Source organism: Nerophis lumbriciformis, linkage group LG02 (assembly GCF_033978685.3).
Source record: "Nerophis lumbriciformis linkage group LG02, RoL_Nlum_v2.1, whole genome shotgun sequence".
Lineage (NCBI taxonomy): Eukaryota > Metazoa > Chordata > Actinopteri > Syngnathiformes > Syngnathidae > Nerophis > Nerophis lumbriciformis.
In genome coordinates this window covers 72,312,501-72,340,044 of record NC_084549.2, presented here as the reverse complement: position 1 = coordinate 72,340,044, position 27,544 = coordinate 72,312,501, and the positions used below count along the sequence as shown (strand labels likewise).

The 27,544-nt window shown below is 43.7% G+C and overlaps 1 protein-coding gene across 2 annotated transcripts in view; it reads left to right on the top strand.

Annotated features, from left to right (window-relative positions):
* sorcs3b (sortilin related VPS10 domain containing receptor 3b) overlaps positions 1-27,544 on the top strand; it is a 313,247-nt gene that overhangs the window by 149,645 nt on the left and 136,058 nt on the right. For both annotated transcript variants that reach the window (XM_061968212.1, XM_061968203.1), the window contains exons 8-9: positions 24,112-24,201; positions 26,199-26,378. In XM_061968212.1, coding sequence (XP_061824196.1) covers positions 24,112-24,201; positions 26,199-26,378 — 270 coding nt within the window. The remainder of the gene's footprint in view (positions 1-24,111; positions 24,202-26,198; positions 26,379-27,544) is intronic.

The following is a 27,544-nucleotide window of genomic DNA, read 5'->3' as shown; positions in this document are numbered from 1 at the left end:
ACGGCTGCAAAAGACGCACTGGCTGAGGCTCGCCTCCTGCACCCCCGCCGTAGAATGCAAGGCAACCGCTGACAGGAGTGTTATATCAACTAAAGCCCACACTTAAACTTTCCACGTGCAAGATTGAATCTATTTAAAAAAGTTATTTCATAAGAAGCCAAAAAGTGCAAAAACAATAATGTTGGTGTTGGAGGAGTTGTGAATGACTGCAGGGCCACAACATTAGGTACACCTGCAGACTGCAGGTGTACCTAATTCACAACTCCTCCAACACGAACATTATTGTTTTTGCACTTTTTGGCTTCTTATTAAATAACTTTTGTAACCTATTTTTATGGGCTTTCCTCTTTGTGATGTTAAGTTCCTGTTATGGGCTGTTATACAGTATATGCCTTGAGCTCTTATTTTGAAGGCGCTAAGAGCGGAATTTTGAAACGTTGGAGTGGAGCGGAGGTTTTTGAAAGAAGGTAAATAAAGTGGTCCTCGTGTAAACTGGAGCCTCCGTGTTTGTTATTTTGTAGTTTCATACAGTATAGGCGACATTTATAAACCCTCGGTTACACTTTTTTAAATAGATTCAATCTTGCACGTGGAAAGTTGAAGTGAGGGCTTTAGTTGATATAACACTCCCATCAGGGGGTTCATTAATCCAGCACAACAGCGGCGCATTTCTAAGTAAAGGTAAGACCATAATAACGTTTTTTTCATTAAATGTGCTTTTTTGTGTGCTACAGTTTGTATGTGTAAAGTTAAAGTTAAGTTAAAGTACCAATGATTGTCACACACACACTAGGTGTGGTGAAATTTGTCCTCTGCATTTGACCCATCCCCTTGTTCCCCGGGAATAATTTTTGGTGATTTAACCCCCAATTCCAAGCCTTGATGCTGAGTGCCAAGCAGGGAAGAATGCTGGTATGAGCTTTTAAACATAACCCGTTAACTGCTGCCAATCAAATGGTGAATAAGATACTCTTTAGGGTTCATATGTTTGTAAATCTGACTGTGATGAAGTCAGTGCCTCACCAGCCATCAACCTCACCGCACGTCACTGGTTTGTATATATATATATATATATATATATATATATATATATAACATTTTTCAATGTGAAATGATGTTGCAGACGGGACGTGACCCAGTTTGACGTTCAGCGCACTCCATTGGCAGATGTGATTGGAATGTGTGCGACGTTAAGACTCGCCGCCCCCCCAAAAACAGATCTAGATATACGCCAGCGTGGTTCAGAAACGGTCATTCAATAAAATGCACAAATTGCCTTTAGCCGAGATGAGATTGACCGGGCGAGGGCGGAGGCGGGCGAACGCACAACGCCGGACTCGGCGCGGCGGAGACGCCGGCGACGGCACCGGCACCCGCCCCACGACTTTCTGGTGACTTTCACTGCCGGGGGGGGGGGGGGGATTTAACTCGACAAAGAGTAATGAGGTTATCGATCGGGGCTACCACGGCATAAGCAGTCGTCAACACCTCCACAGTCCCGCGGGAGAGAGTGCAACATCCTCAGAAAAAAAAAACCAAAAGGCAACTCATTGATTTTGGATGGATTATTCCATTAGTGCCCTAATGTAGTGTGGAGGGGGACACACACCATCCTTCCACTTGATTAGAAAAGAAGCAAGCAGCCGCCCCTTTAAGTGGAAGGGAAGGTGCGAGTGCATTAAAGTCCTCAAGGCTCCTGCTGGGTAAAGTCCACATCATTCTCGCCGCTTTACTAATTGAGATAACCACGAGCCTTTTTTTGTCGCGCTCGCATTTTCAGCCGCGCACTTGACACCGATTGGAGGGGTTTTGTCGGCGAGGCGGTCATGAATTGTGGATAAATCCTTCAGGAGGCCTCTTCAGAACTTCTCGTTCGGCGTCGGGGAAACGTCTCGACAAAAAACCTCCCGTCCCGTTCCATTTTTCATCAGACAGCCTGCATTGCGTAGCGCAGACAAACAAAAAGTTGTGTCAGGTTACCCAGTGAAGAGATGCTGTCAAAAGTTTAGGAACGCCACACTTTCTGGAGTTTTTTTTTATTGACGCGTCGCACAGATGAAAGCGTCTTATTTAGCCATTCTAGCGTGCTTTTTCCGCTACTTCCGACCCGTCGAGTCTCTTCCCAGACTCCGTCACACACTTCCTGAACTTCTCCTGACAATCCCCCCACCGCGTCAATAAAAAAACAAAAAAAATGGTGTTTCCATGTCAAGTCTCCTTCAAGAAACCAATGGAAGTGTCCTCGCTGACAAATGGACTTTCTTCGCGGCGTCTTTTATGACGCACCAGCGGGGGAAATATTGACAATATCATGCTTCAGAGAGAGGCTGTAACACACTCTTGTGTTGTTCAGACAGAAAAGGGGACTTTTAAACTTCTTCTTGAAGTAGAATGAACCCTCAGTATTGTTAGCTGGTCTGTCTTTTTTTTTAAAAACACAGAACTGTTCCCATCTAAGGTCAAAACTGTCAGAAAAATTATCAAAAAACTTTCCGTTCCCTGAGTTCCCATTGAACAGACAAGAGGCTGTTTTTCTTGCACCAAGCAAAGGCTTGGAAAATTCCATTGTGTACGATGGGAGGAGACGGGAGGGGGTTATCTATTGTCATCGAAGACCTGCCCAGGCTGAAGTCAGGACCAGCCCAAGCCCGAGGCATTTTTTTCTTTTGTGTTAATGTGACCGAAAACAATGACTGTTTACATACACCACACTTTCTGGAGTTTTTTTTATTGACGCGTCGCACAGATGAAAGCGTCTTATTTAGCCATTCTAGCGTGCTTTTTCCGCTACTTCCGACCCGTGGAGTCTCTTCCCAGACTCCGTCACACACTTCCTGAACTTCTCCTGACAATCCCCCCATTGCGTCAATAAAAAGACAACAAAAAAAATGGTGTTTCCATGTCAAGTCTCCTTCAAGAAACCGATGGAAGTGTCCTCGCTGACAAATGGACTTTCTTCGCGGCGTCTTTTATGACGCACCAGCGGGGGAAATATTGACAATATCATGCTTCAGAGAGAGGCTGTAACACACTCTTGTGTTGTTCAGACAGAAAGGGGACTTTTAAACTTCTTCTTGAAGTAGAATGAACCCTCAGTATTGTTAGCTGGTCTGCCTTTTTTTAAAAAAACACAGAACTGTTCCAGTTTAAGGTCAAAACTGTCAGAAAAAATATCAAATAACTTTCTGTTCCCTGAGTTCCCAATGAACAGACAAGAGGCTGTTTTTCTTGCACCAAGCAAAGGCTTGGAAAATTCAATTGTGTACGATGGGAGGAGACGGGAGGGGGTTATCTATTGTCATCGAAGACCTGCCCAGGCTGAAGCCAGGACCAGCCCAAGCCCGAGGCATTTTTTTCTTTTGTGTTAATGTGACCGAAAACAATGACTGTTTACATACACCACACTTTCTGGAGTTTTTTTTATTGACGCGTCGCACAGATGAAAGCGTCTTATTTAGCCATTCTAGCATGCTTTTTCCGCTACTTCCGACCCGTCGAGTCTCTTCCCAGACTCCGTCACACACTTCCTGAACTTCTCCTGACAATCCCCCCATCGCGTCAATAAAAAGACAACAAAAAAATGGTGTTTCCATGTCAAGTCTCCTTCAAGAAACCGATGGAAGTGTCCTCGCTGACAAATGGACTTTCTTGGCGGCGTCTTTTATGACGCACTATACAGCTTCCAGCGGGGGAAATATTGACAATATCATGCTTCAGAGAGAGGCTGTAACACACTCTTGTGTTGTTCAGACAGAAAGGGGACTTTTAAACTTCTTCTTGAAGTAGAATGAACCCTCAGTATTGTTAGCTGGTCTGCCTTTTTTTTTAAACTACAGAACTGTTCCCATCTACGGTCAAAACTGTCAGAAAAATTGTACGTAAATTATCAAAAAACTTTCCGTTCCCTGAATTCCCAATGAACAGACAAGAGGCTGTTTTTCTTGCACCAAGCAAAGGCTTGGAAAATTCCATTGTGTACGATGGGAGGAGACGGGAGGGGGTTATCTATTGTCATCGAAGACCTGCCCAGGCTGAAGCCAGGACCAGCCCAAGCCCGAGGCATTTTTTTCTTTTGTGTTAATGTGACCGAAAACAATGACTGTTTACATACACCACACTTTCTGGAGTTTTTTTATTGACGCGTCGCACAGATGAAAGCGTCTTATTTAGCCATTCTAGCGTGCTTTTTCCGCTACTTCCGACCCGTCGAGTCTCTTCCCAGACTCCGTCACACACTTCCTGAACTTCTCCTGACAATCCCCCCACCGCGTCAATAAAAAAACAAAAAAAATGGTGTTTCCATGTCAAGTCTCCTTCAAGAAACCGATGGAAGTGTCCTCGCTGACAAATGGACTTTCTTCGCGGCGTCTTTTATGACGCACCAGCGGGGGAAATATTGACAAGATCATGCTTCAGAGAGAGGCTGTAACACACTCTTGTGTTGTTCAGACAGAAAAGGGGACTTTTAAACTTCTTCTTGAAGTAGAATGAACCCTCAGTATTGTTAGCTGGTCTGCCTTTTTAAAAAAAACACAGAACTGTTCCTATCTAAGGTCAAAACTGTCAGAAAAATTATCAAAAAACTTTCCGTTCGCTGAGTTCCCAATGAACAGACAAGAGGCTGTTTTTCTTGCACCAAGCAAAGGCTTGGAAAATTCCATTGTGTACGATGGGAGGAGACGGGAGGGGGTTATCTATTGTCATCGAAGACCTGCCCAGGCTGAAGCCAGGACCAGCCCAAGCCCGAGGCATTTTTTTCTTTTGTGTTAATGTGACCGAAAACAATGACTGTTTACGTACACCACACTTTCTGGAGTTTTCTTTATTGACGCGTCGCACAGATGAAAGCGTCTTATTTAGCCATTCTAGCGTGCTTTTTCCGCTACTTCCGACCCGTCGAGTCTCTTCCCAGACTCCGTCACACACTTCCTGAACTTCTCCTGACAATCCCCCCACTGCGTCAATAAAAAGACAACAAAAAAAATGGTGTTTCCATGTCAAGTCTCCTTCAAGAAACCGATGGAAATGTCCTCGCTGACAAATGGACTTTCTTCGCGGCGTCTTTTATGACGCACTATACAGCTTCCAGCGGGGGAAATATTGACAATATCATGCTTCAGAGAGAGGCTGTAACACACTCTTGTGTTGTTCAGACAGAAAGGGGACTTTTAAACTTCTTCTTGAAGTAGAATGAACCCTCAGTATTGTTAGCTGGTCTGCCTTTTTTTTAAAACCACAGAACTGTTCCTATCTAAGGTCAAAACTGTCAGAAAAATTGTACGTAAATTATCAAAAAACTTTCCGTTCCCTGAGTTCCCAATGAACAGACAAGAGGCTGTTTTTCTTGCACCAAGCAAAGGCTTGGAAAATTCCATTGTGTACGATGGGAGGAGACGGGAGGGGGTTATCTATTGTCATCGAAGACCTGCCCAGGCTGAAGCCAGGACCAGCCCAAGCCCGAGGCATTTTTTTCTTTTGTGTTAATGTGACCGAAAACAATGACTGTTTACATACACTACACTTTCTGGAGTTTTTTTTATTGACGCGACGCACGGATGAAAGCGTCTTTTTTAGCCATTCTAGCGTGCTTTTTCCGCTACTTCCGACCCGTCGTGTCTCTTCCCAGACTCCGTCACACACTTCCTGAACTTCTCCTGACAATCCCCCCACCGCGTCAATAAAAAGACAACAAAAATGGTGTTTCCATGTCAAGTCTCCTTCAAGAAACCGATGGAAGTGTCCTCGCTGACAAATGGACTTTCTTCGCGGCGTCTTTTATGACGCACCAGCGGGGGAAATATTGACAATATCATGCTTCAGAGAGAGGCTGTAACACACTCTTGTGTTGTTCAGACAGAAAAGGGGACTTTTAAACTTCTTCTTGAAGTAGAATGAACCCTCAGTATTGTTAGCTGGTCTGCCTTTTTTTTAAAAAACACAGAACTGTTCCCATCTAAGGTCAAAACTGTCAGAAAAATTATCAAAAAACTTTCCGTTCCCTGAGTTCCCAATGAACAGACAAGAGGCTGTTTTTCTTGCACCAAGCAAAGGCTTGGAAAATTCCATTCTGTACGATGGGAGGAGACGGGAGGGGGTTATCTATTGTCATCGAAGACCTGCCCAGGCTGAAGCCAGGACCAGCCCAAGCCCGAGGCATTTTTTTCTTTTGTGTTAATGTGACCGAAAACAATGACTGTTTACATACACTACACTTTCTGGAATTTTTTTTTTATTGACGCGTCGCACAGATGAAAGCGTCTTATTTAGCCATTCTAGCGTGCTTTTTCCGCTACTTCCGACCCGTCGAGTCTCTTCCCAGACTCCGTCACACACTTCCTGAACTTCTCCTGACAATCCCCCCACCGCGTCAATAAAAAAACAAAAAAAATGGTGTTTCCATGTCAAGTCTTCTTCAAGAAACCGATGGAAGTGTCCTCGCTGACAAATGGACTTTCTTGGCGGCGTCTTTTATGACGCACTATACAGCTTCCAGCGGGGGAAATATTGACAATATCATGCTTCAGAGAGAGGCTGTAACACACTCTTGTGTTGTTCAGACAGAAAAGGGGACTTTTAAACTTCTTCTTGAAGTAGAATGAACCCTCAGTATTGTTAGCTGGTCTGCCTTTTTTTTAAAAAACACAGAACTGTTCCCATCTAAGGTCAAAACTGTCAGAAAAATTGTACGTAAATTATCAAAAAACTTTCCGTTCTCTGAGTTCCCAATGAACAGACAAGAGACTGTTTTTCTTGCACCAAGCAAAGGCTTGGAAAATTCCATTGTGTACGATGGGAGAGACGGGAGGGGGTTATCTATTGTCATCGAAGCCCTGCCCAGGCTGAAGCCAGGACCAGCCCAAGCCCGAGGCATTTTTTTTCTTTTGTGTTAATGTGACCGAAAACAATGACTGTTTACATACACCACACTTTCTGGAATTTTTTTTATTGATGCGTCGCACAGATGAAAGCGTCTTTTTTAGCCATTCTAGCGTGCTTTTTCCGCTACTTCCGACCCGTCGAGTCTCTTCCCAGACTCCGTCACACACTTCCTGAACTTCTCCTGACAATCCCCCCACCGCGTCAATAAAAAGACAACAAAAAAAATGGTGTTTCCATGTCAAGTCTCCTTCAAGAAACCGATGGAAGTGTCCTCGCTGACGAATGGACTTTCTTCGCGGCGTCTTTTATGACGCACTATACAGCTTCCAGCGGGGGAAATATTGACAATATCATGCTTCAGAGAGAGGCTGTAACACACTCTTGTGTTGTTCAGACAGAAAGGGGACTTTTAAACTTCTTCTTGAAGTAGAATGAACCCTCAGTATTGTTAGCTGGTCTGCACAGAACTGTTCCCATCTAAGGTCAAAACTGTCAGAAAAATTGTACGTAAATTATCAAAAAACTTTCCGTTCCCTGAGTTCCCAATGAACAGACAAGAGGCTGTTTTTCTTGCACCAAGCAAAGGCTTGGAAAATTCCATTGTGTACGATGGGAGGAGACGGGATGGGTGTTATCTATTGTCATCCAAGACCTGCCCAGGCTGAAGCCAGGACCAGCCCAAGCCCGAGGCATTTTTTTCTTTTGTGTTAATGTGACCAAAAACAATGACTGTTTACATACACCACACTTTCTGGAGTTTTTTTTATTGACGCGTCGCACAGATGAAAGCGTCTTATTTAGCCATTCTAGCGTGCTTTTTCCGCTACTTCCGACCCGTCGAGTCTCTTCCCAGACTCCGTCACACACTTCCTGAACTTCTCCTGACAATCCCCCCCACCGCGTCAATAAAAAGACAACAAAAAAATGGTGTTTCCATGTCAAGTCTCCTTCAAGAAACCGATGGAAGTGTCCTCGCTGACAAATGGACTTTCTTGGCGGCGTCTTTTATGACGCACTATACAGCTTCCAGCGGGGGAAATATTGACAATATCATGCTTCAGAGAGAGGCTGTAACACACTCTTGTGTTGTTCAGACAGAAAGGGGACTTTTAAACTTCTTCTTGAAGTAGAATGAACCCTCAGTATTGTTAGCTGGTCTGCCTTTTTTTTAAAACCACAGAACTGTTCCTATCTAAGGTCAAAACTGTCAGAAAAATTGTATGTAAATTATCAAAAAACTTTCCGTTCCCTGAGTTCCCAATGAACAGACAAGAGGCTGTTTTTCTTGCACCAAGCAAAGGCTTGGAAAATTCCATTGTGTACGATGGGAGGAGACGGGAGGGGGTTATCTATTGTCATCGAAGACCTGCCCAGGCTGAAGCCAGGACCAGCCCAGAGCCCGAGGCATTTTTTTCTTTTGTGTTAATGTGACCGAAAACAATGACTGTTTACATACACCACACTTTCTGGAGTTTTTTTTATTGACGCGTCGCACAGATGAAAGCGTCTTATTTAGCCATTCTAGCATGCTTTTTCCGCTACGTCCGACCCGTCGAGTCTCTTCCCAGACTCCGTCACACACTTCCTGAACTTCTCCTGACAATCCCCCCATCGCGTCAATAAAAAGACAAAAAAAAAAATGGTGTTTCCATGTCAAGTCTCCTTCAAGAAACCGATGGAAGTGTCCTCGCTGACAAATGGACTTTCTTCGCGGCGTCTTTTATGACGCACCAGCGGGGGAAATATTGACAATATCATGCTTCAGAGAGAGGCTGTAACACACTCTTGTGTTGTTCAGACAGAAAGGGGACTTTTAAACTTCTTCTTGAAGTAGAATGAACCCTCAGTATTGTTAGCTGGTCTGCCTTTTTTTAAAAACAGAACTGTTCCCATCTAAGGTCAAAACTGTCAGAAAAAATATCAAAAAACTTTCCGTTTCCTGAGTTCCCAATGAACAGACAAGAGGCTGTTTTTCTTGCACCAAGCAAAGGCTTGGAAAATTCCATTGTGTACGATGGGAGGAGACGGGAGGGGGTTATCTATTGTCATCGAAGACCTGCCCAGGCTGAAGCCAGGACCAGCCCAAGCCCGAGGCATTTTTTTCTTTTGTGTCAATGTGACCGAAAACAATGACTGTTTACATACACCACACTTTCTGGAGTTTTTTTTATTGACGCGTCGCACAAATGAAAGCGTCTTATTTAGCCATTCTACCGTGCTTTTTCCGCTACTTCCGACCCGTCGAATCTCTTCCCAGACTCCGTCACACACTTCCTGAACTTCTCCTGACAATCCCCCCACCGCGTCAATAAAAAAACCAAAAAAATGGTGTTTCCATGTCAAGTCTCCTTCAAGAAACCGATGGAAGTGTCCTCGCTGACAAATGGACTTTCTTCGCGGCGTCTTTTATGACGCACCAGCGGGGGAAATATTGACAATATCATGCTTCAGAGAGAGGCTGTAACACACTCTTGTGTTGTTCAGACAGAAAGGGGACTTTTAAACTTCTTCTTGAAGTAGAATGAACCCTCAGTATTGTTAGCTGGTCTGCCTTTTTTTTTAAAACACAGAACTGTTCCCATCTAAGGTCAAAACTGTCAGAAAAACTATCAAAAAACTTTCCGTTCGCTGAGTTCCCAATGAACAGACAAGAGGCTGTTTTTCTTGCACCAAGCAAAGGCTTGGAAAATTCCATTGTGTACGATGGGAGGAGACGGGAGGGGGTTATCTATTGTCATCGAAGACCTGCCCAGGCTGAAGCCAGGACCAGCCCAAACCCGAGGCATTTTTTTCTTTTGTGTTAATGTGACCGAAAACAATGACTTTCTGGAATTTTTTTTATTGACGCGTCGCACAGATAAAAGCGTCTTATTTAGCCATTCTAGCGTGCTTTTTCCGCTACTTCCGACCCGTCGAGTCTCTTCCCAGACTCCGTCACACACTTCCTGAACTTCTCCTGACAATCCCCCCACCGCGTCAATAAAAAGACAACAAAAAAAATGGTGTTTCCATGTCAAGTCTCCTTCAAGAAACCGATGGAAGTGTCCTCGCTGACAAATGGACTTTCTTGGCGGCGTCTTTTATGACGCACCAGCGGGGGAAATATTGACAATATCATGCTTCAGAGAGAGGCTGTAACACACTCTTGTGTTGTTCAGACAGAATGGGGACTTTTAAACTTCTTCTTGAAGTAGAATGAACCCTCAGTATTGTTAGCTGGTCTGCCTTTTTAAAAAAAAACACAGAACTGTTCCCATCTAAGGTCAAAACTGTCAGAAAAATTATCAAAAAACTTTCCGTTCCCTGAGTTCCCAATGAACAGACAAGAGGCTGTTTTTCTTGCACCAAGCAAAGGCTTGGAAAATTCCATTGTGTACGATGGGAGGAGACGGGAGGGGGTTATCTATTGTCATCGAAGACCTGCCCAGGCTGAAGTCAGGACCAGCCCAAGCCCGAGGCATTTTTTTCTTTTGTGTCAATGTGACCGAAAACAATGACTGTTTACATACACCACACTTTCTGGAGTTTTTTTTATTGACGCGTCGCACAGATGAAAGCGTCTTATTTAGCCATTCTAGCGTGCTTTTTCCGCTACTTCCGACCCGTCGAGTCTCTTCCCAGACTCCGTCACACACTTCCTGAACTTCTCCTGACAATCCCCCCACCGCGTCAATAAAAAGACAACAACAAAAAATGGTGTTTCCATGTCAAGTCTCCTTCAAGAAACCGATGGAAGTGTCCTCGCTGACAAATGGTGTCTTTTATGACGCACTATACAGCTTCCAGCGGGGGAAATATTGACAATATCATGCTTCAGAGAGAGGCTGTAACACACTCTTGTGTTAGTCAGACAGAAAGGGGACTTTTAAACTTCTTCTTGAAGTAGAATGAACCCTCAGTATTGTTAGCTGGTCTGTCTTTTTTTAAAAACCACAGAACTGTTCCCATCTAAGGTCAAAACTGTCAGAAAAATTGTACGTAAATTATCAAAAAACTTTCCGTTCCCTGAGTTCCCAATGAACAGACAAGAGACTGTTTTTCTTGCACCAAGCAAAGGCTTGGAAAATTCCATTGTGTACGATGGGAGGAGACGGGAGGGGGTTATCTATTGTCATCGAAGACCTGCCCAGGCTGAAGTCAGGACCAGCCCAAGCCCGAGGCATTTTTTTCTTTTGTGTTAATGTGACCGAAAACAATGACTGTTTACATACACTACACTTTCTGGAATTTTTTTTTTATTGACGCGTCGCACAGATGAAAGCGTCTTATTTAGCCATTCTAGCGTGCTTTTTCCGCTACTTCCGACCCGTCGAGTCTCTTCCCAGACTCCGTCACACACTTCCTGAACTTCTCCTGACAATCCCCCCACCGCGTCAATAAAAAAACAAAAAAAATGGTGTTTCCATGTCAAGTCTCCTTCAAGAAACCGATGGAAGTGTCCTCGCTGACAAATGGACTTTCTTCGCGGCGTCTTTTATGACGCACTATACAGCTTCCAGCGGGGGAAATATTGACAATATCATGCTTCAGAGAGAGGCTGTAACACACTCTTGTGTTAGTCAGACAGAAAGGGGACTTTTAAACTTCTTCTTGAAGTAGAATGAACCCTCAGTATTGTTAGCTGGTCTGCACAGAACTGTTCCCATCTAAGGTCAAAACTGTCAGAAATATTGTACGTAAATTATCAAAAAACTTTCCGTTCTCTGAGTTCCCAATGAACAGACAAGAGGCTGTTTTTCTTGCACCAAGCAAAGGCTTGGAAAATTCCATTGTGTACGATGGGAGGAGACGGGAGGGGGTTATCTATTGTCATCGAAGACCTGCCCAGGCTGAAGCCAGGACCAGCCCAAGCCCGAGGCATTTTTTTCTTTTGTGTTAATGTGACCGAAAACAATGACTGTTTACATACACCACACTTTCTGGAGTTTTTTTTATTGACGCGTCGCACAGATGAAAGCGTCTTATTTAGCCATTCTAGCGTGCTTTTTCCGCTACTTCCGACCCGTCGAGTCTCTTCCCAGACTCCGTCACACACTTCCTGAACTTCTCCTGACAATCCCCCCCACCCCGTCACTAAAAAGACAACAAAAAAATGGTGTTACCATGTCAAGTCTCCTTCAAGAAACCGATGGAAGTGTCCTGGCTGACAAATGGACTTTCTTCGCGGCGTCTTTTATGACGCACCAGCGGGGGAAATATTGACAATATCATGCTTCAGAGAGAGGCTGTAACACACTCTTGTGTTGTTCAGACAGAAAGGGGACTTTTAAACTTCTTCTTGAAGTAGAATGAACCCTCAGTATTGTTAGCTGGTCTGCCTTTTTTTTTAAAAACACAGAACTGTTCCCATCTAAGATCAAAACTGTGAGAAAAATTATCAAAAAACTTTCCGTTCTCTGAGTTCCCAATGAACAGACAAGAGGCTGTTTTTCTTGCACCAAGCAAAGGCTTGGAAAATTCCATTGTGTACGATGGGAGGAGACGGGAGGGGGTTATCTATTGTCATCGAAGACCTGCCCAGGCTGAAGCCAGGACCAGCCCAAGCCCGAGGCATTTTTTTCTTTTGTGTTAATGTGACCGAAAACAATGACTTTCTGGAATTTTTTTTATTGACGCGTCGCACAGATGAAAGTGTCTTATTTAGCCATTCTAGCGTGCTTTTTCCGCTACTTCCGACCCGTCGAGTCTCTTCCCAGACTCCGTCACACACTTCCTGAACTTCTCCTGACAATCCCCCCACCGCGTCAATAAAAAGACAACAAAAAAAATGGTGTTTCCATGTCAAGTCTCCTTCAAGAAACCGATGGAAGTGTCCTCGCTGACAAATGGACTTTCTTCGCGGCGTCTTTTATGACGCACTATACAGCTTCCAGCGGGGGAAATATTGACAATATCATGCTTCAGAGAGAGGCTGTAACACACTCTTGTGTTGTTCAGACAGAAAGGGGACTTTTAAACTTCTTCTTGAAGTAGAATGAACCCTCAGTATTGTTAGCTGGTCTGCCTTTTTTAAAAAAAACACAAAACTGTTCCCATCTAAGGTCAAAACTGTCAGAAAAATTATCAAAAAACTTTCCGTTCCCTGAGTTCCCAATGAACAGACAAGAGGCTGTTTTTCTTGCACCAAGCAAAGGCTTGGAAAATTCCATTCTGTACGATGGGAGGAGACGGGAGGGGGTTATCTATTGTCATCGAAGACCTGCCCAGGCTGAAGTCAGGACCAGCCCAAGCCCGAGGCATTTTTTTCTTTTGTGTTAATGTGACCGAAAACAATGACTGTTTACATACACCACACTTTCTGGAATTTTTTTTTTATTGACGCGTCGCACAGATGAAAGCGTCTTATTTAGCCATTCTAGCGTGCTTTTTCCGCTACTTCCGACCCGTCGAGTCTCTTCCCAGACTCCGTCACACACTTCCTGAACTTCTCCTGACAATCCCCCCACCGCGTCAATAAAAAAACAAAAAAAAAATGGTGTTTCCATGTCAAGTCTCCTTCAAGAAACCGATGGAAGTGTCCTCGCTGACAAATGGACTTTCTTCGCGGCGTCTTTTATGACGCACCAGCGGGGGAAATATTGACAATATCATGCTTCAGAGAGAGGCTGTAACACACTCTTGTGTTGTTCAGACAGAAAGGGGACTTTTAAACTTCTTCTTGAAGTCGAATGAACCCTCAGTATTGTTAGCTGGTCTGCCTTTTTTTAAAAACCACAGAACTGTTCCCATCTAAGGTCAAAACTGTCAGAGAAATTGTACGTAAATTATCAAAAAACTTTCCGTTCCCTGAGTTCCCAATGAACAGACAAGAGGCTGTTTTTCTTGCACCAAGCAAAGGCTTGGAAAATTCCATTGTGTACGATGGGAGGAGACGTGAGGGGGTTATCTATTGTCATCCAAGACCTGCCCAGGCTGAAGCCAGGACCAGCTTTTCCTTTTGTGTTAATGTGACCAAACACAATGACTGTTTACATACACCCCACTTTCTGGAGTTTTTTTTATTGACGCGTCGCACAGATAAAAGCGTCTTATTTAGCCAATCTAGCGTGCTTTTTCCGCTACTTCCGACCCGTCGAGTCTCTTCCCAGACTCCGTCACACACTTCCTGAACTTCTCCTGACAATCCCCCCACCGCGTCAATAAAAAAACAAAAAAAATGGTGTTTCCATGTCAAGTCTTCTTCAAGAAACCGATGGAAGTGTCCTCGCTGACAAATGGACTTTCTTCGCGGCGTCTTTTATGACGCACCAGCGGGGGAAATATTGACAATATCATGCTTCAGAGAGAGGCTGTAACACACTCTTGTGTTGTTCAGACAGAAAGGGGACTTTTAAACTTCTTCTTGAAGTAAAATGAACCCTCAGTATTGTTAGCTGGTCTGCCTTTTTAAAAAAAAACACAGAACTGTTCCCATCTAAGGTCAAAACTGTCAGAAAAATTATCAAAAAACTTTCCGTTCCCTGAGTTCCCATTGAACAGACAAGAGGCTGTTTTTCTTGCACCAAGCAAAGGCTTGGAAAATTCCATTGTGTACGATGGGAGGAGACGGGAGGGGGTTATCTATTGTCATCCAAGACCTGCCCAGGCGGAAGCCAGGACCAGCCCAAGCCCGAGGCATTTTTTTCCTTTGTGTTAATGTGACCAAAAACAATGACTGTTTACATACACCACACTTTCTGGAGTTTTTTTTATTGACGCGTCGCACAGATGAAAGCGTCTTATTTAGCCATTCTAGCGTGCTTTTTCCACTACTTCCGACCCGTCGAGTCTCTTCCCAGACTCCGTCACACACTTCCTGAACTTCTCCTGACAATCCCCCCCACCGCGTCAATAAAAAGACAACAAAAAAATGGTGTTTCCATGTCAAGTCTCCTTCAAGAAACCGATGGAAGTGTCCTCGCTGACAAATGGACTTTCTTGGCGGCGTCTTTTATGACGCACTATACAGCTTCCAGCGGGGGAAATATTGACAATATCATGCTTCAGAGAGAGGCTGTAACACACTCTTGTGTTGTTCAGACAGAAAGGGGACTTTTAAACTTCTTCTTGAAGTAGAATGAACTCTCAGTATTGTTAGCTGGTCTGCCTTTTTTTTAAAACCACAGAACTGTTCCCATCTACGGTCAAAACTGTCAGAAAAATTGTACGTAAATTATCAAAAAACTTTCCGTTCTCTGAGTTCCCAATGAACAGACAAGAGGCTGTTTTTCTTGCACCAAGCAAAGGCTTGGAGAATTCCATTGTGTACGATGGGAGGAGACGGGAGGGGGTTATCTATTGTCATCGAAGACCTGCCCAGGCTGAAGCCAGGACCAGCCCAAGCCCGAGGCATTTTTTTCTTTTGTGTTAATGTGACCGAAAACAATGACTGTTTACATACACCACACTTTCTGGAGTTTTTTTTATTGACGCGTCGCACGGATGAAAGAGTCTTATTTAGCCATTCTAGCGTGCTTTTTCCGCTACTTCCGACCCGTCGAGTCTCTTCCCAGACTCTGTCACACACTTCCTGAACTTCTCCTGACAATCCCCCCACCGCGTCAATAAAAAAACAAAAAAAATGGTGTTTCCATGTCAAGTCTCCTTCAAGAAACAGATGGAAGTGTCCTCGCTGACAAATGGACTTTCTTCGCGGCGTCTTTTATGACGCACTATACAGCTTCCAGCGGGGGAAATATTGACAATATCATGCTTCAGAGAGAGGCTGTAACACACTCTTGTGTTGTTCAGACAGAAAGGGGACTTTTAAACTTCTTCTTGAAGTAGAATGAACCTTCAGTATTGTTAGCTGGTCTGCCTTTTTTTTTAAACCACAGAACTGTTCCTATCTAAGGTCAAAACTGTCAGAAAAATTGTACGTAAATTATCAAAAAACTTTCCGTTCTCTGAGTTCCCAATGAACAGACAAGAGGCTGTCTTTCTTGCACCAAGCAAAGGCTTGGAAAATTCCATTGTGTACGATGGGAGGAGACGGGAGGGGGTTATCTATTGTCATCGAAGACCTGCCCAGGCTGAAGCCAGGACCAGCCCAAGCCCGAGGCATTTTTTTCTTTTGTGTTAATGTGACCGAAAACAATGACTTTCTGGAATTTTTTTTATTGACGCGTCGCACAGATGAAAGCGTCTTATTTAGCCATTCTAGCGTGCTTTTTCCGCTACTTCCGACCCGTCGAGTCTCTTCCCAGACTCCGTCACACACTTCCTGAACTTCTCCTGACAATCCCCCCACCGCGTCGATAAAAAGACAACAAAAAAAAATGGTGTTTCCATGTCAATTCTCCTTCAAGAAACCGATGGAAGTGTCCTCGCTGACAAATGGACTTTCTTCGCGGCGTCTTTTATGACGCACCAGCGGGGGAAATATTGACAATATAATGCTTCAGAGAGAGGCTGTAACACACTCTTGTGTTGTTCAGACAGAAAGGGGACTTTTAAACTTCTTCTTGAAGTAGAATGAACCCTCAGTATTGTTAGCTGGTCTGCCTTTTTTTTTAAAAACACAGAACTGTTCCCATCTAAGGTCAAAACTGTCAGAAAAACTATCAAAAAACTTTCCGTTCGCTGAGTTCCCAATGAACAGACAAGAGGCTGTTTTTCTTGCACCAAGCAAAGGCTTGGAAAATTCCATTGTGTACGATGGGAGGAGACGGGAGGGGGTTATCTATTGTCATCGAAGACCTGCCCAGGCTGAAGCCAGGACCAGCCCAAGCCCGAGGCATTTTTTTCTTTTGTGTTAATGTGACCGAAAACAATGACTTTCTGGAATTTTTTTTATTGACGCGTCGCACAGATGAAAGCGTCTTATTTAGCCATTCTAGCGTGCTTTTTCCGCTACTTCCGACCCGTCGAGTCTCTTCCCAGACTCCGTCACACACTTCCTGAACTTCTCCTGACAATCCCCCCACCGCGTCGATAAAAAGACAACAAAAAAAAATGGTGTTTCCATGTCAATTCTCCTTCAAGAAACCGATGGAAGTGTCCTCGCTGACAAATGGACTTTCTTCGCGGCGTCTTTTATGACGCACCAGCGGGGGAAATATTGACAATATAATGCTTCAGAGAGAGGCTGTAACACACTCTTGTGTTGTTCAGACAGAAAGGGGACTTTTAAACTTCTTCTTGAAGTAGAATGAACCCTCAGTATTGTTAGCTGGTCTGCCTTTTTTTTTAAAAACACAGAACTGTTCCCATCTAAGGTCAAAACTGTCAGAAAAACTATCAAAAAACTTTCCGTTCGCTGAGTTCCCAATGAACAGACAAGAGGCTGTTTTTCTTGCACCAAGCAAAGGCTTGGAAAATTCCATTGTGTACGATGGGAGGAGACGGGAGGGGGTTATCTATTGTCATCGAAGACCTGCCCAGGCTGAAGCCAGGACCAGCCCAAGCCCGAGGCATTTTTTTCTTTTGTGTTAATGTGACCGAAAACAATGACTGTTTACATACACCACACTTTCTGGAGTTTTTTTTATTGACGCGTCGCACAGATGAAAGCGTCTTATTTAGCCATTCTAGCGTGCTTTTTCCGCTACTTCCGACCCGTCGAGTCTCTTCCCAGACTCCGTCACACACTTCCTGAACTTCTCCTGACAATCCCCCCACCGCGTCAATAAAAAGACAACAAAAAAATGGTGTTTCCATGTCAAGTCTTCTTCAAGAAACCGATGGAAGTGTCCTCGCTGACGAATGGACTTTCTTCGCAGCGTCTTTTATGACGCACCAGCGGGGGAAATATTGACAATATCATGCTTCAGAGAGAGGCTGTAACACACTCTTGTGTTGTTCAGACAGAAAGGAGACTTTTAAACTTCTTCTTGAAGTAGAATGAACCCTCAGTATTGTTAGCTGGTCTGCCTTTTTAAAAAAAAACACAGAACTGTTCCCATCTAAGGTCAAAACTGTCAGAAAAATTATCAAAAAACTTTCCGTTCCCTGAGTTCCCAATGAACAGACAAGAGGCTGTTTTTCTTGCACCAAGCAAAGGCTTGGAAAATTCCATTGTGTACGATGGGAGGAGACGGGAGGGGGTTATCTATTGTCATCCAAGACCTGCCCAGGCTGAAGCCAGGACCAGCTTTTCCTTTTGTGTTAATGTGACCAAACACAATGACTGTTTACATACACCACACTTTCTGGAGTTTTTTTATTGACGCGTCGCACAGATGAAAGCGTCTTATTTAGCCATTCTAGCGTGCTTTTTACGCTACTTCCGACCCGTGAAGTCTCTTCCCAGACTCCGTCACACACTTCCTGAAATTCTCCTGACAATCCCCCCACCGCGTCAACAAAAAGACAACAAAAAAAATGGTGTTTCCATGTCAAGTCTCCTTCAAGAAACCGATGGAAGTGTCCTCGCTGACAAATGGACTTTCTTGGCGGCGTCTTTTATGACGCACTATACAGCTTCCAGCGGGGGAAATATTGACAATATCATGCTTCAGAGAGAGGCTGTAACACACTCTTGTGTTGTTCAGACAGAAAGGGGACTTTTAAACTTCTTCTTGAAGTAGAATGAACCCTCAGTATTGTTAGCTGGTCTGCCTTTTTTTTTTAAACTACAGAACTGTTCCCATCTACGGTCAAAACTGTCAGAAAAATTGTACGTAAATTATCAAAAAACTTTCCGTTCCCTGAGTTCCCAATGAACAGACAAGAGGCTGTTTTTCTTGCACCAAGCAAAGGCTTGGAAAATTCCATTGTGTACGATGGGAGGAGACGGGAGGGGGTTATCTATTGTCATCGAAGACCTGCCCAGGCTGAAGCCAGGACCAGCCCAAGCCCGAGGCATTTTTTTCTTTTGTGTTAATGTGACCGAAAACAATGACTGTTTACATACACCACACTTTCTGGAGTTTTTTTTATTGACGCGTCGCACAGATGAAAGCGTCTTATTTAGCCATTCTAGCGTGCTTTTTCTGCTACTTCCGACCCGTCGAGTCTCTTCCCAGACTCCGTCACACACTTCCTGAACTTCTCCTGACAATCCCCCCACCGCGTCAATAAAAAGACAACAAAAAAATGGTGTTTCCATGTCAAGTCTTCTTCAAGAAACCGATGGAAGTGTCCTCGCTGACGAATGGACTTTCTTCGCGGCGTCTTTTATGACGCACCAGCGGGGGAAATATTGACAATATCATGCTTCAGAGAGAGGCTGTAACACACTCTTGTGTTGTTCAGACAGAAAAGGGGACTTTTAAACTTCTTCTTGAAGTAGAATGAACCCTCAGTATTGTTAGCTGGTCTGCCTTTTTAAAAAAAACACAGAACTGTTCCCATCTAAGGTCAAAACTGTCAGAAAAATTATCAAAAAACTTTCCGTTCCTTGAGTTCCCAATGAACAGACAAGAGGCTGTTTTTCTTGCACCGAGCAAAGGCTTGGAAAATTCCATTGTGTACGATGGGAGGAGACGGGAGGGGGTTATCTATTGTCATCCAAGACCTGCCCAGGCTGAAGCCAGGACCAGCTTTTCCTTTTGTGTTAATGTGACCAAACACAACGACTGTTTACATACACCACACTTTCTGGAATTTTTTTTTTATTGACGCGTCGCACAGATGAAAGCGTCTTTTTTAGCCATTCTAGCGTGCTTTTTCCGCTACTTCCGACCCGTCGAGTCTCTTCCCAGACTTCGTCACACACTTCCTGAACTTCTCCTGACAATCCCCCCACCGCGTCAATAAAAAAACAAAAAAAATGGTGTTTCCATGTCAAGTCTCCTTCAAGAAACAGATGGAAGTGTCCTCGCTGACAAATGATGTCTTTTATGACGCACTATACAGCTTCCAGCGGGGGAAATATTGACAATATCATGGTTCAGAGAGAGGCTGTAACACACTCTTGTGTTGTTCAGACAGAAAGGGGACTTTTAAACTTCTTCTTGAAGTAGAATGAACCCTCAGTATTGTTAGCTGGTCTGCCTTTTTTTTAAAACTACAGAACTGTTCCCATCTACGGTCAAAACTGTCAGAAAAATTGTATGTAAATTATCAAAAAACTTTCCGTTCCCTGAGTTCCCAATGAACAGACAAGAGGCTGTTTTTCTTGCACCAAGCAAAGGCTTGGAAAATTCCATTGTGTACGATGGGAGGAGACGGGAGGGGGTTATCTATTGTCATCGAAGACCTGCCCAGGCTGAAGCCAGGACCAGCCCAAGCCCGAGGCATTTTTTTTCTTTTGTGTTAATGTGACCGAAAACAATGACTGTTTACATACGCCACACTTTCTGGAGTTTTTTTTATTGACGCGTCGCAGAGATGAAAGCGTCTTATTTAGCCATTCTAGCGTGCTTTTTCCGCTACTTCCGACCCGTCGAGTCTCTTCCCAGACTCCGTCACATACTTCCTGAACTTCTCCTGACAATCCCCCCACCGCGTCAATAAAAAGACCAAAAAAATGGTGTTTCCATGTCAAGTCTCCTTCAAGAAACCGATGGAAGTGTCCTCGCTGACAAATGGACTTTCTTCGCGGCGTCTTTTATGACGCACCAGCGGGGGAAATATTGACAATATCATGCTTCAGAGAGAGGCTGTAACACACTCTTGTGTTGTTCAGACAGAAAGGGGACTTTTAAACTTCTTCTTGAAGTAGAATGAACCCTCAGTATTGTTAGCTGGTCTGCCTTTTTAAAAAAAACACAGAACTGTTCCCATCTAAGATCAAAACTGTCAGAAAAATTATCAAAAAACTTTCCGTTCCCTGAGTTCCCAATGAACAGACAAGAGGCTGTTTTTCTTGCACCAAGCAAAGGCTTGGAAAATTCCATTGTGTACGATGGGAGGAGACGGGAGGGGGTTATCTATTGTCATCGAAGACCTGCCCAGGCTGAAGCCAGGACCAGCCCAAGCCCGAGGCATTTTTTTCTTTTGTGTTAATGTGACCGAAAACAATGACTGTTTACATACACTACACTTTCTGGAGTTTTTTTTATTGACGCGTCGCACAAATGAAAGCGTCTTATTTAGCCATTCTACCGTGCTTTTTCCGCTACTTCCGACCCGTCGAGTCTCTTCCCAGACTCCGTCACACACTTCCTGAACTTCTCCTGACAATCCCCCCACCGCGTCAATAAAAAAACCAAAAAAATGGTGTTTCCATGTCAAGTCTCCTTCAAGAAACCAATGGAAGTGTCCTCGCTGACAAATGGACTTTCTTCGCGGCGTCTTTTATGACGCACTATACAGCTTCCAGCGGGGGAAATATTGACAATATCATGCTTCAGAGAGAGGCTGTAACACACTCTTGTGTTGTTCAGACAGAAAGGGGACTTTTAAACTTCTTCTTGAAGTAGAATGAACCCTCAGTATTGTTAGCTGGTCTGCCTTTTTTTAAAAACTACAGAACTGTTCCCATCTACGGTCAAAACTGTCAGAAAAATTGTACGTAAATTATCAAAAAACTTTCCGTTCCCTGAGTTCCCAATGAACAGACAAGAGGCTGTTTTTCTTGCACCAAGCAAAGGCTTGGAAAATTCCATTGTGTACGATGGGAGGAGACGGGAGGGGGTTATCTATTGTCATCGAAGACCTGCCCAGGCTGAAGCCAGGACCAGCCCAAGCCCGAGGCATTTTTTTCTTTTGTGTTAATGTGACCGAAAACAATGACTGTTTACATACACCACACTTTCTGGAGTTTTTTTTATTGACGCGTCGCACAGATGAAAGCGTCTTATTTAGCCATTCTAGCGTGCTTTTTCCGCTACTTCCGACCCGTCGAGTCTCTTCCCAGACTCCGTCACACACTTCCTGAACTTCTCCTGACAATCCCCCCACCGCGTCAATAAAAAGACAACAAAAAAATGGTGTTTCCATGTCAAGTCTCCTTCAAGAAACAGATGGAAGTGTCCTCGCTGACAAATGGTGTCTTTTATGACGCACTATACAGCTTCCAGCGGGGGAAATATTGACAATATCATGCTTCAGAGAGAGGCTGTAACACACTCTTGTGTTGTTCAGACAGAAAGGGGACTTTTAAACTTCTTCTTGAAGTAGAATGAACCCTCAGTATTGTTAGCTGGTCTGCCTTTTTTTTAAAAACACAGAACTGTTCCCATCTAAGGTCAAAACTGTCAGAAAAATTGTACATAAATTATCAAAAAACTTTCCGTTCCCTGAGTTCCCAATGAACAGACAAGAGGCTGTTTTTCTTGCACCAAGCAAAGGCTTGGAAAATTCCATTGTGTACGATGGGAGGAGACGGGAAGGGGGTTATCTATTGTCATCCAAGACCTGCCCAGGCTGAAGCCAGGACCAGCTTTTCCTTTTGTGTTAATGTGACCGAAAACAATGACTGTTTACATACTCCCCATTCCTTTGGAAGCAGATGTTGTTATGTAAACATGGTGTGTCCAAATAAAGGAGGAGACGTAAACCTTTTTCGTCAGAGCGTGCTAAGACACTGTAAGAGGTTACAGGTCGACGGCGTTTCTCAACCAGCTATTGTAGGAATTTAGGTATTTCACCATCTACGCTCTGTAATATCATCAAAAGGTTCAGAGAATCTGGCGAAATCACCAAACACCAACATTGAATGCCCGTGACCTTCGATCCCTCAGGTGGTACTGCATCAAAAAGCGAGCATCAGTCTGTAAAGGATATCACCACATGGGCTCAGGAACACTTCAGAAAACCACTGTTAGTAACTACAGTTGGTCACTACATCTGTAAGTGCAAGTGAAAACTCTACTATGCAAAGCCACAGCCATTTATCAACAACACCCAGAAACGCCGCCGGCTTCTCTGGGCCCGAGCTCTTTTAAGATGGACTGATGCAAAGTGGAAAAGTATTCTGTGGTCTGACGAGTCCGCATTTCAAAATGTTTTCGGAAACTGTGGACGTCGTGTTCTCCGGACCAAAGTGGAAAAGAACCATCCGTACTGTTCTAGGGTCAAAGTGTAAAAGCCAGCATCTGTGATGGTATGGGGGTGTATTAGTGCCCAAGACATGAATGAATGAATGAATGAATGGGTTATACTTGTATAGCGCTTTTCTACCTTCAAGGTACTCAAAGCGCTTTCACAGTATTTCCACATTCACACACACATTCACACACTGCCATGCAAGGCGCTAACCAGCAGCCATCAGGAGCAAGGGTGAAGTGTCTTGCCCAAGGACACAACGGACGTGACTAGGATGGTAGAAGGTGGGGATTGAACCCCAGTCATCAGCAACCCTCCGATTGCTGGCACGGCCACTCTACCAACTTCGCCACGCCGTCCGCATGGGTAACTTACACATGTTGAAAGGTACATACAGGTTTTGGAGCAACATATGTTGCCATTGTTGCGTCGGACCAGGGAATCCAAGTTACTGGTCAATCCCAAATTCTTTCGATGACATATATGCTGAGTAAGAAGGACCATCAAGACAGAATTGGATAATATTTTCAAGTTTTACTGAAATTTTCAGGAGATCAGCTTAACCAATACATTCATATCATATATGGGACGGCGTGGCGCAGTGGAAGAGTGGCCGTGCGCAACCCGAGGGTCCCTGGTTCAATCCCCACCTAGTACCAACCTCGTCATGTCCGTTGTGTCCTGAGCAAGACACTTCACCCTTGCTCCTGATGGGTGCTGGTTAGCGCCTTGCATGGCAGCTCCCTCCATCAGTGTGTGAATGTGTGTGTGAATGGGTAAATGTGGAAGTAGTGTCAAAGCGCTTTGAGTACCTTGAAGGTAGAAAAGCGCTATACAAGTACAACCCATTTATCATTATTATATCGGCTACTCTAGTTGATCTGGCATTCCAACGGAAAAGCCAACTCCTTTGCACACAAAGAAAACCCCCATTTCCCTCCCCACAGCACTGATAAGGAACCAGTGGGTATTGTCTTCACATTCCAAGGTTAAGAAACAAAACAGACCTCTGAACACAAGAGAAACTAGTAGAATAAACAAAGGAAAAGTACTAGATACTCTAAACATGGCTATGTAAAAAGAAAGAACTCTTAAACATATATGCATCCTCCACGCCATCCAAGCAAAGTTATCGTGGACGCCCCTGCTCTTTAGTGAGCTATATAGCTCATTTTGTACAGCTACTGTATTGGAATCCAAACAAACTGTTTCTAAATGGGTTATACTTGTATTGCTACCTTCAAAGTACTCAAAGCGTGTTGAGACTATTTCCACATTCACCCACTGATGTAATGAGAAAGAGACACACAGAGGTGACACAAACATGTCCGGGTGGTCAATTTGGACATTGACAAAGCATCTTCTTCTGTCATTTGGAAGGTAACCACGTCCGGGCGAGCCAGCTACTACGTGTCCTACATGAGAGAGGCGTTCAAACGCATGCAGTTACCTAAATATTGTCTGCCAAAGGTGAGCGTGATGTCATTAAAAAAAACATTGCTTGTGGTACTAAAGCAATTAATGGAACGATAAATGAAAAACGGCATTGGTAAATTGACATGTGTGTGTTGGTTTTTCTTCGTCTATGTGTGAGAGGGTTTATTCAACAGCAGAATTACATTAAGTTAAGTTAAAGTACCAATGATTGTCTCACACACACACTAGGTGTGGTGAAATTTGTCCTCTGCATTTGACCCATCCCCTTGTTCACCCCCTGGGAGGTGAGGGGAGCAGTGGGCAGCAGCGGTGCCGCGCCCGGGAATCATTTTTGGTGATTTAACCCCCAATTCCAACCCTTGATGCTGATTGCCAAGCAGGGAGGTAATGGGTCCCATTTTTATAGTCTTTGGTATGACTCGGCCGGGGTTTGAACTCACAACCTACCGATCTCAGGGCGGGCACTCTAACCACTAGGCCACTGAGTAGGTATGAATGGAGAGAACCCTCTTGTCAGTCATCCCTAATTTTTGCCTGGGTGTTCGTAGGCTTATCAAAGTTACCAGAACTTTGACAACTTCTTTATCTCGACCAGAACTGAAGAACAAAAATGAAGCCCTTAAATGTCAATCCAATCCGGTCAATCCAATTACTCTTTTCCAGACACCCAAAAACATGAACACATAACACACTTTAGAGAGAAAACAATTATTTTGAAGGCAGAAAACAATGTGAAATGCATAAAAATGAGGTATGAAATGGCTAAATTATTCGTATTTGACATTACTTACCTTAATTGAAGACCAATTAAGGTAGGTAATGGTCTGGTAAGTAAGAAGACCAATTAAGGTCTTCTTACTTACCTTAATTGGTGTTCAATTAAGGTAAGTAATGTCCTTACCTTAATAAGGTAAGGACATTACAAAGTAAGTATCAAAGTTGTCAAATTAACTTAGATAAGTTATCAAAGTAACTTTGATAAGAAGTTATCAAAGTTACCAGAACTTTGATAACTTCTTTATCTCGACCAGAACTGAAGAACAAAAATGAAGCCCTTAAATGTCAATCCAATCCGGTCAATCCAATTACTCTTTTCCAGACACCCAAAAACATGAACACATAACACACTTTATAGAGAAAACAATTATTTTGAAGGCAGAAAACAATGTGAAATGCATAAAAATGAGGTATGAAATGGCTAAATTATTCGTATTTGACATTACTTACCTTAATTGAAGACCAATTAAGGTAGGTAATGGTCTGGTAAGTAAGAAGACCAATTAAGGTCTTCTTACTTACCTTAATTGGTGTTCAATTAAGGTAAGTAATGTCCTTACCTTAATAAGGTAAGGACATTACAAAGTAAGTATCAAAGTTGTCAAATTAACTTAGATAAGTTATCAAAGTAACTTTGATAAGAAGTTATCAAAGTTACCAGAACTTTGATAACTTCTTTATCTCGACCAGAACTGAAGAAAAAAAATTAAGCCCTTAAATGTCAATCCAATCCGGTCAATCCAATTACTCTTTTCCAGACACCCAAAAACATGAACACAAAACACACTTTATAGAGAAAACAATTATTTTGAAGGCAGAAAACAATGTGAAATGCATAAAAATGAGGTATGAAATGGCTAAATTATTCATATTTGACATTACTTACCTTAATTGAAGACCAATTAAGGTAAGTAATGGTCTTCTCACTTACATTAATTGGCACGTAAGAAAACCAATTAAAGGTGCGCCTTTTGTATGAAAATAGACCCGAATAGACCTGCTCATCGGCAGTGCGCCTTGTAATCCGGTGCGCCCTATGGTCTGGAAAATACGGTAATTCTGTTATTGAATAAACGCGCTCAGGTGCTAAAGGACAATGCACAGAGTGAACCCTCTCACACCCTGTTTGTGAGCAAGAGACAACGTATCAATAGGTCTAGTTGTTATGATCATTGACCAAGGGTTTGTCAGGCTCATTATCAATCAGTTCAGGACTTTTGTTAACTTGGTCTACAACATGTCTCCCCGTGCAGGACATGCATATCATCAGCACAGATGAGAAGCAGGTTTTTGCGGCGGTTCAGGAGTGGAACCAGAACCACACCTACAGCTTGTACATCTCGGACTCGCCCGGGGTCTACTTCACTCTTTCACTGGAGAATCTAAGAACCAGCCGAGGACCGACTGGTAACCTGCTGGTGGACTTCTACAAGGTATGTAGTCCCGGCTGTTTGACATTGGGTGATGATTTACCTTCTTGGAGAAGTTTGATCATCCTCTCTTTGGTTTCAATTGACATCTCTCGTGTCGGAGCCATGATTCATGGCAATCCACCAGCTCTCCAATAAGTGAACGCTCCTTTTCAACTGCAGACTAATGAACAGATTTAATCCGATGCAGGTGTTAGCTTTGGAAATTAATATTTACAGAGTGATTCCATGTTTTTTTTAACTCAAAACTGAGTCATTTCATCATTTTTTATCCTCTACTCCTATCTGTGGGGGCTTCTTGCCAGATGTTGCTAATGTTTTTATTATAACTCCTAAACTCCAAACTTGCATTCCTGTAGGATTCCAATTTCCTGGGGGCAAGAGCCACCACTGTCTGGAGAGTTTGTGACGGCCTTGTGCACTTTTGACCTGAGTAGAATAACCCTCTTAAGGATTCTGTGACCAAATACAAACATATGCTAGTTAACAATTATATAAGAAAATGCTACATGTTATAATTCACCTCAGTTTCCAGAGTGAGCCTAAAAATGCGGGTGTCAGGGGCAGACGCGGAAGGAGATTTTTTTACAACAAAGTTTCTAAAGCCTTGGGGCGTAGTATTTAGCTCTATGTTTCATTTATATATGCATATATAATATATATAAATAACAAATAATAATATACAAAAACAAGGGAAATGGAGTGTGACAAATCCGAAGTGTGTGTGTGTGTTAGACTATGTGTGGTGATTAGCTGTTGAGTGTTATTGCTAGTGTTGAGCGAGAGGCGGAAGATCAAGAGGGACATGGCAGAGCTCGGGGGCTATAGCGGGGCGTCGAAAGTGCGTGTCCAGGCGGGAGGTCGAGATCCAAAAGGCAGTCAGGGAAGCTAGACTGATTTGGCTTACTGTAAACGACAGGTAGCTACGTTCTGGCGCGGGATAGCAGGTTGTGCAGGCTTAAGAAGGCAGGTCCTCGGATCAGTGACAGGTGCGCTGATTGTTGGTGATTGATTGCAGCTGCTGGCTGCTGCCGGACTGACGCACGCCCAGCGCGCTCCCGGAGGTGTGCTCAGCGCGGCGCACACATGAATGCGCACTGAAGTGCGTTCGGGCCGTGACAGTGTTTGTTGCATTTTTGTTGCGTTTCGCTTGATTGTAAAATATGTCA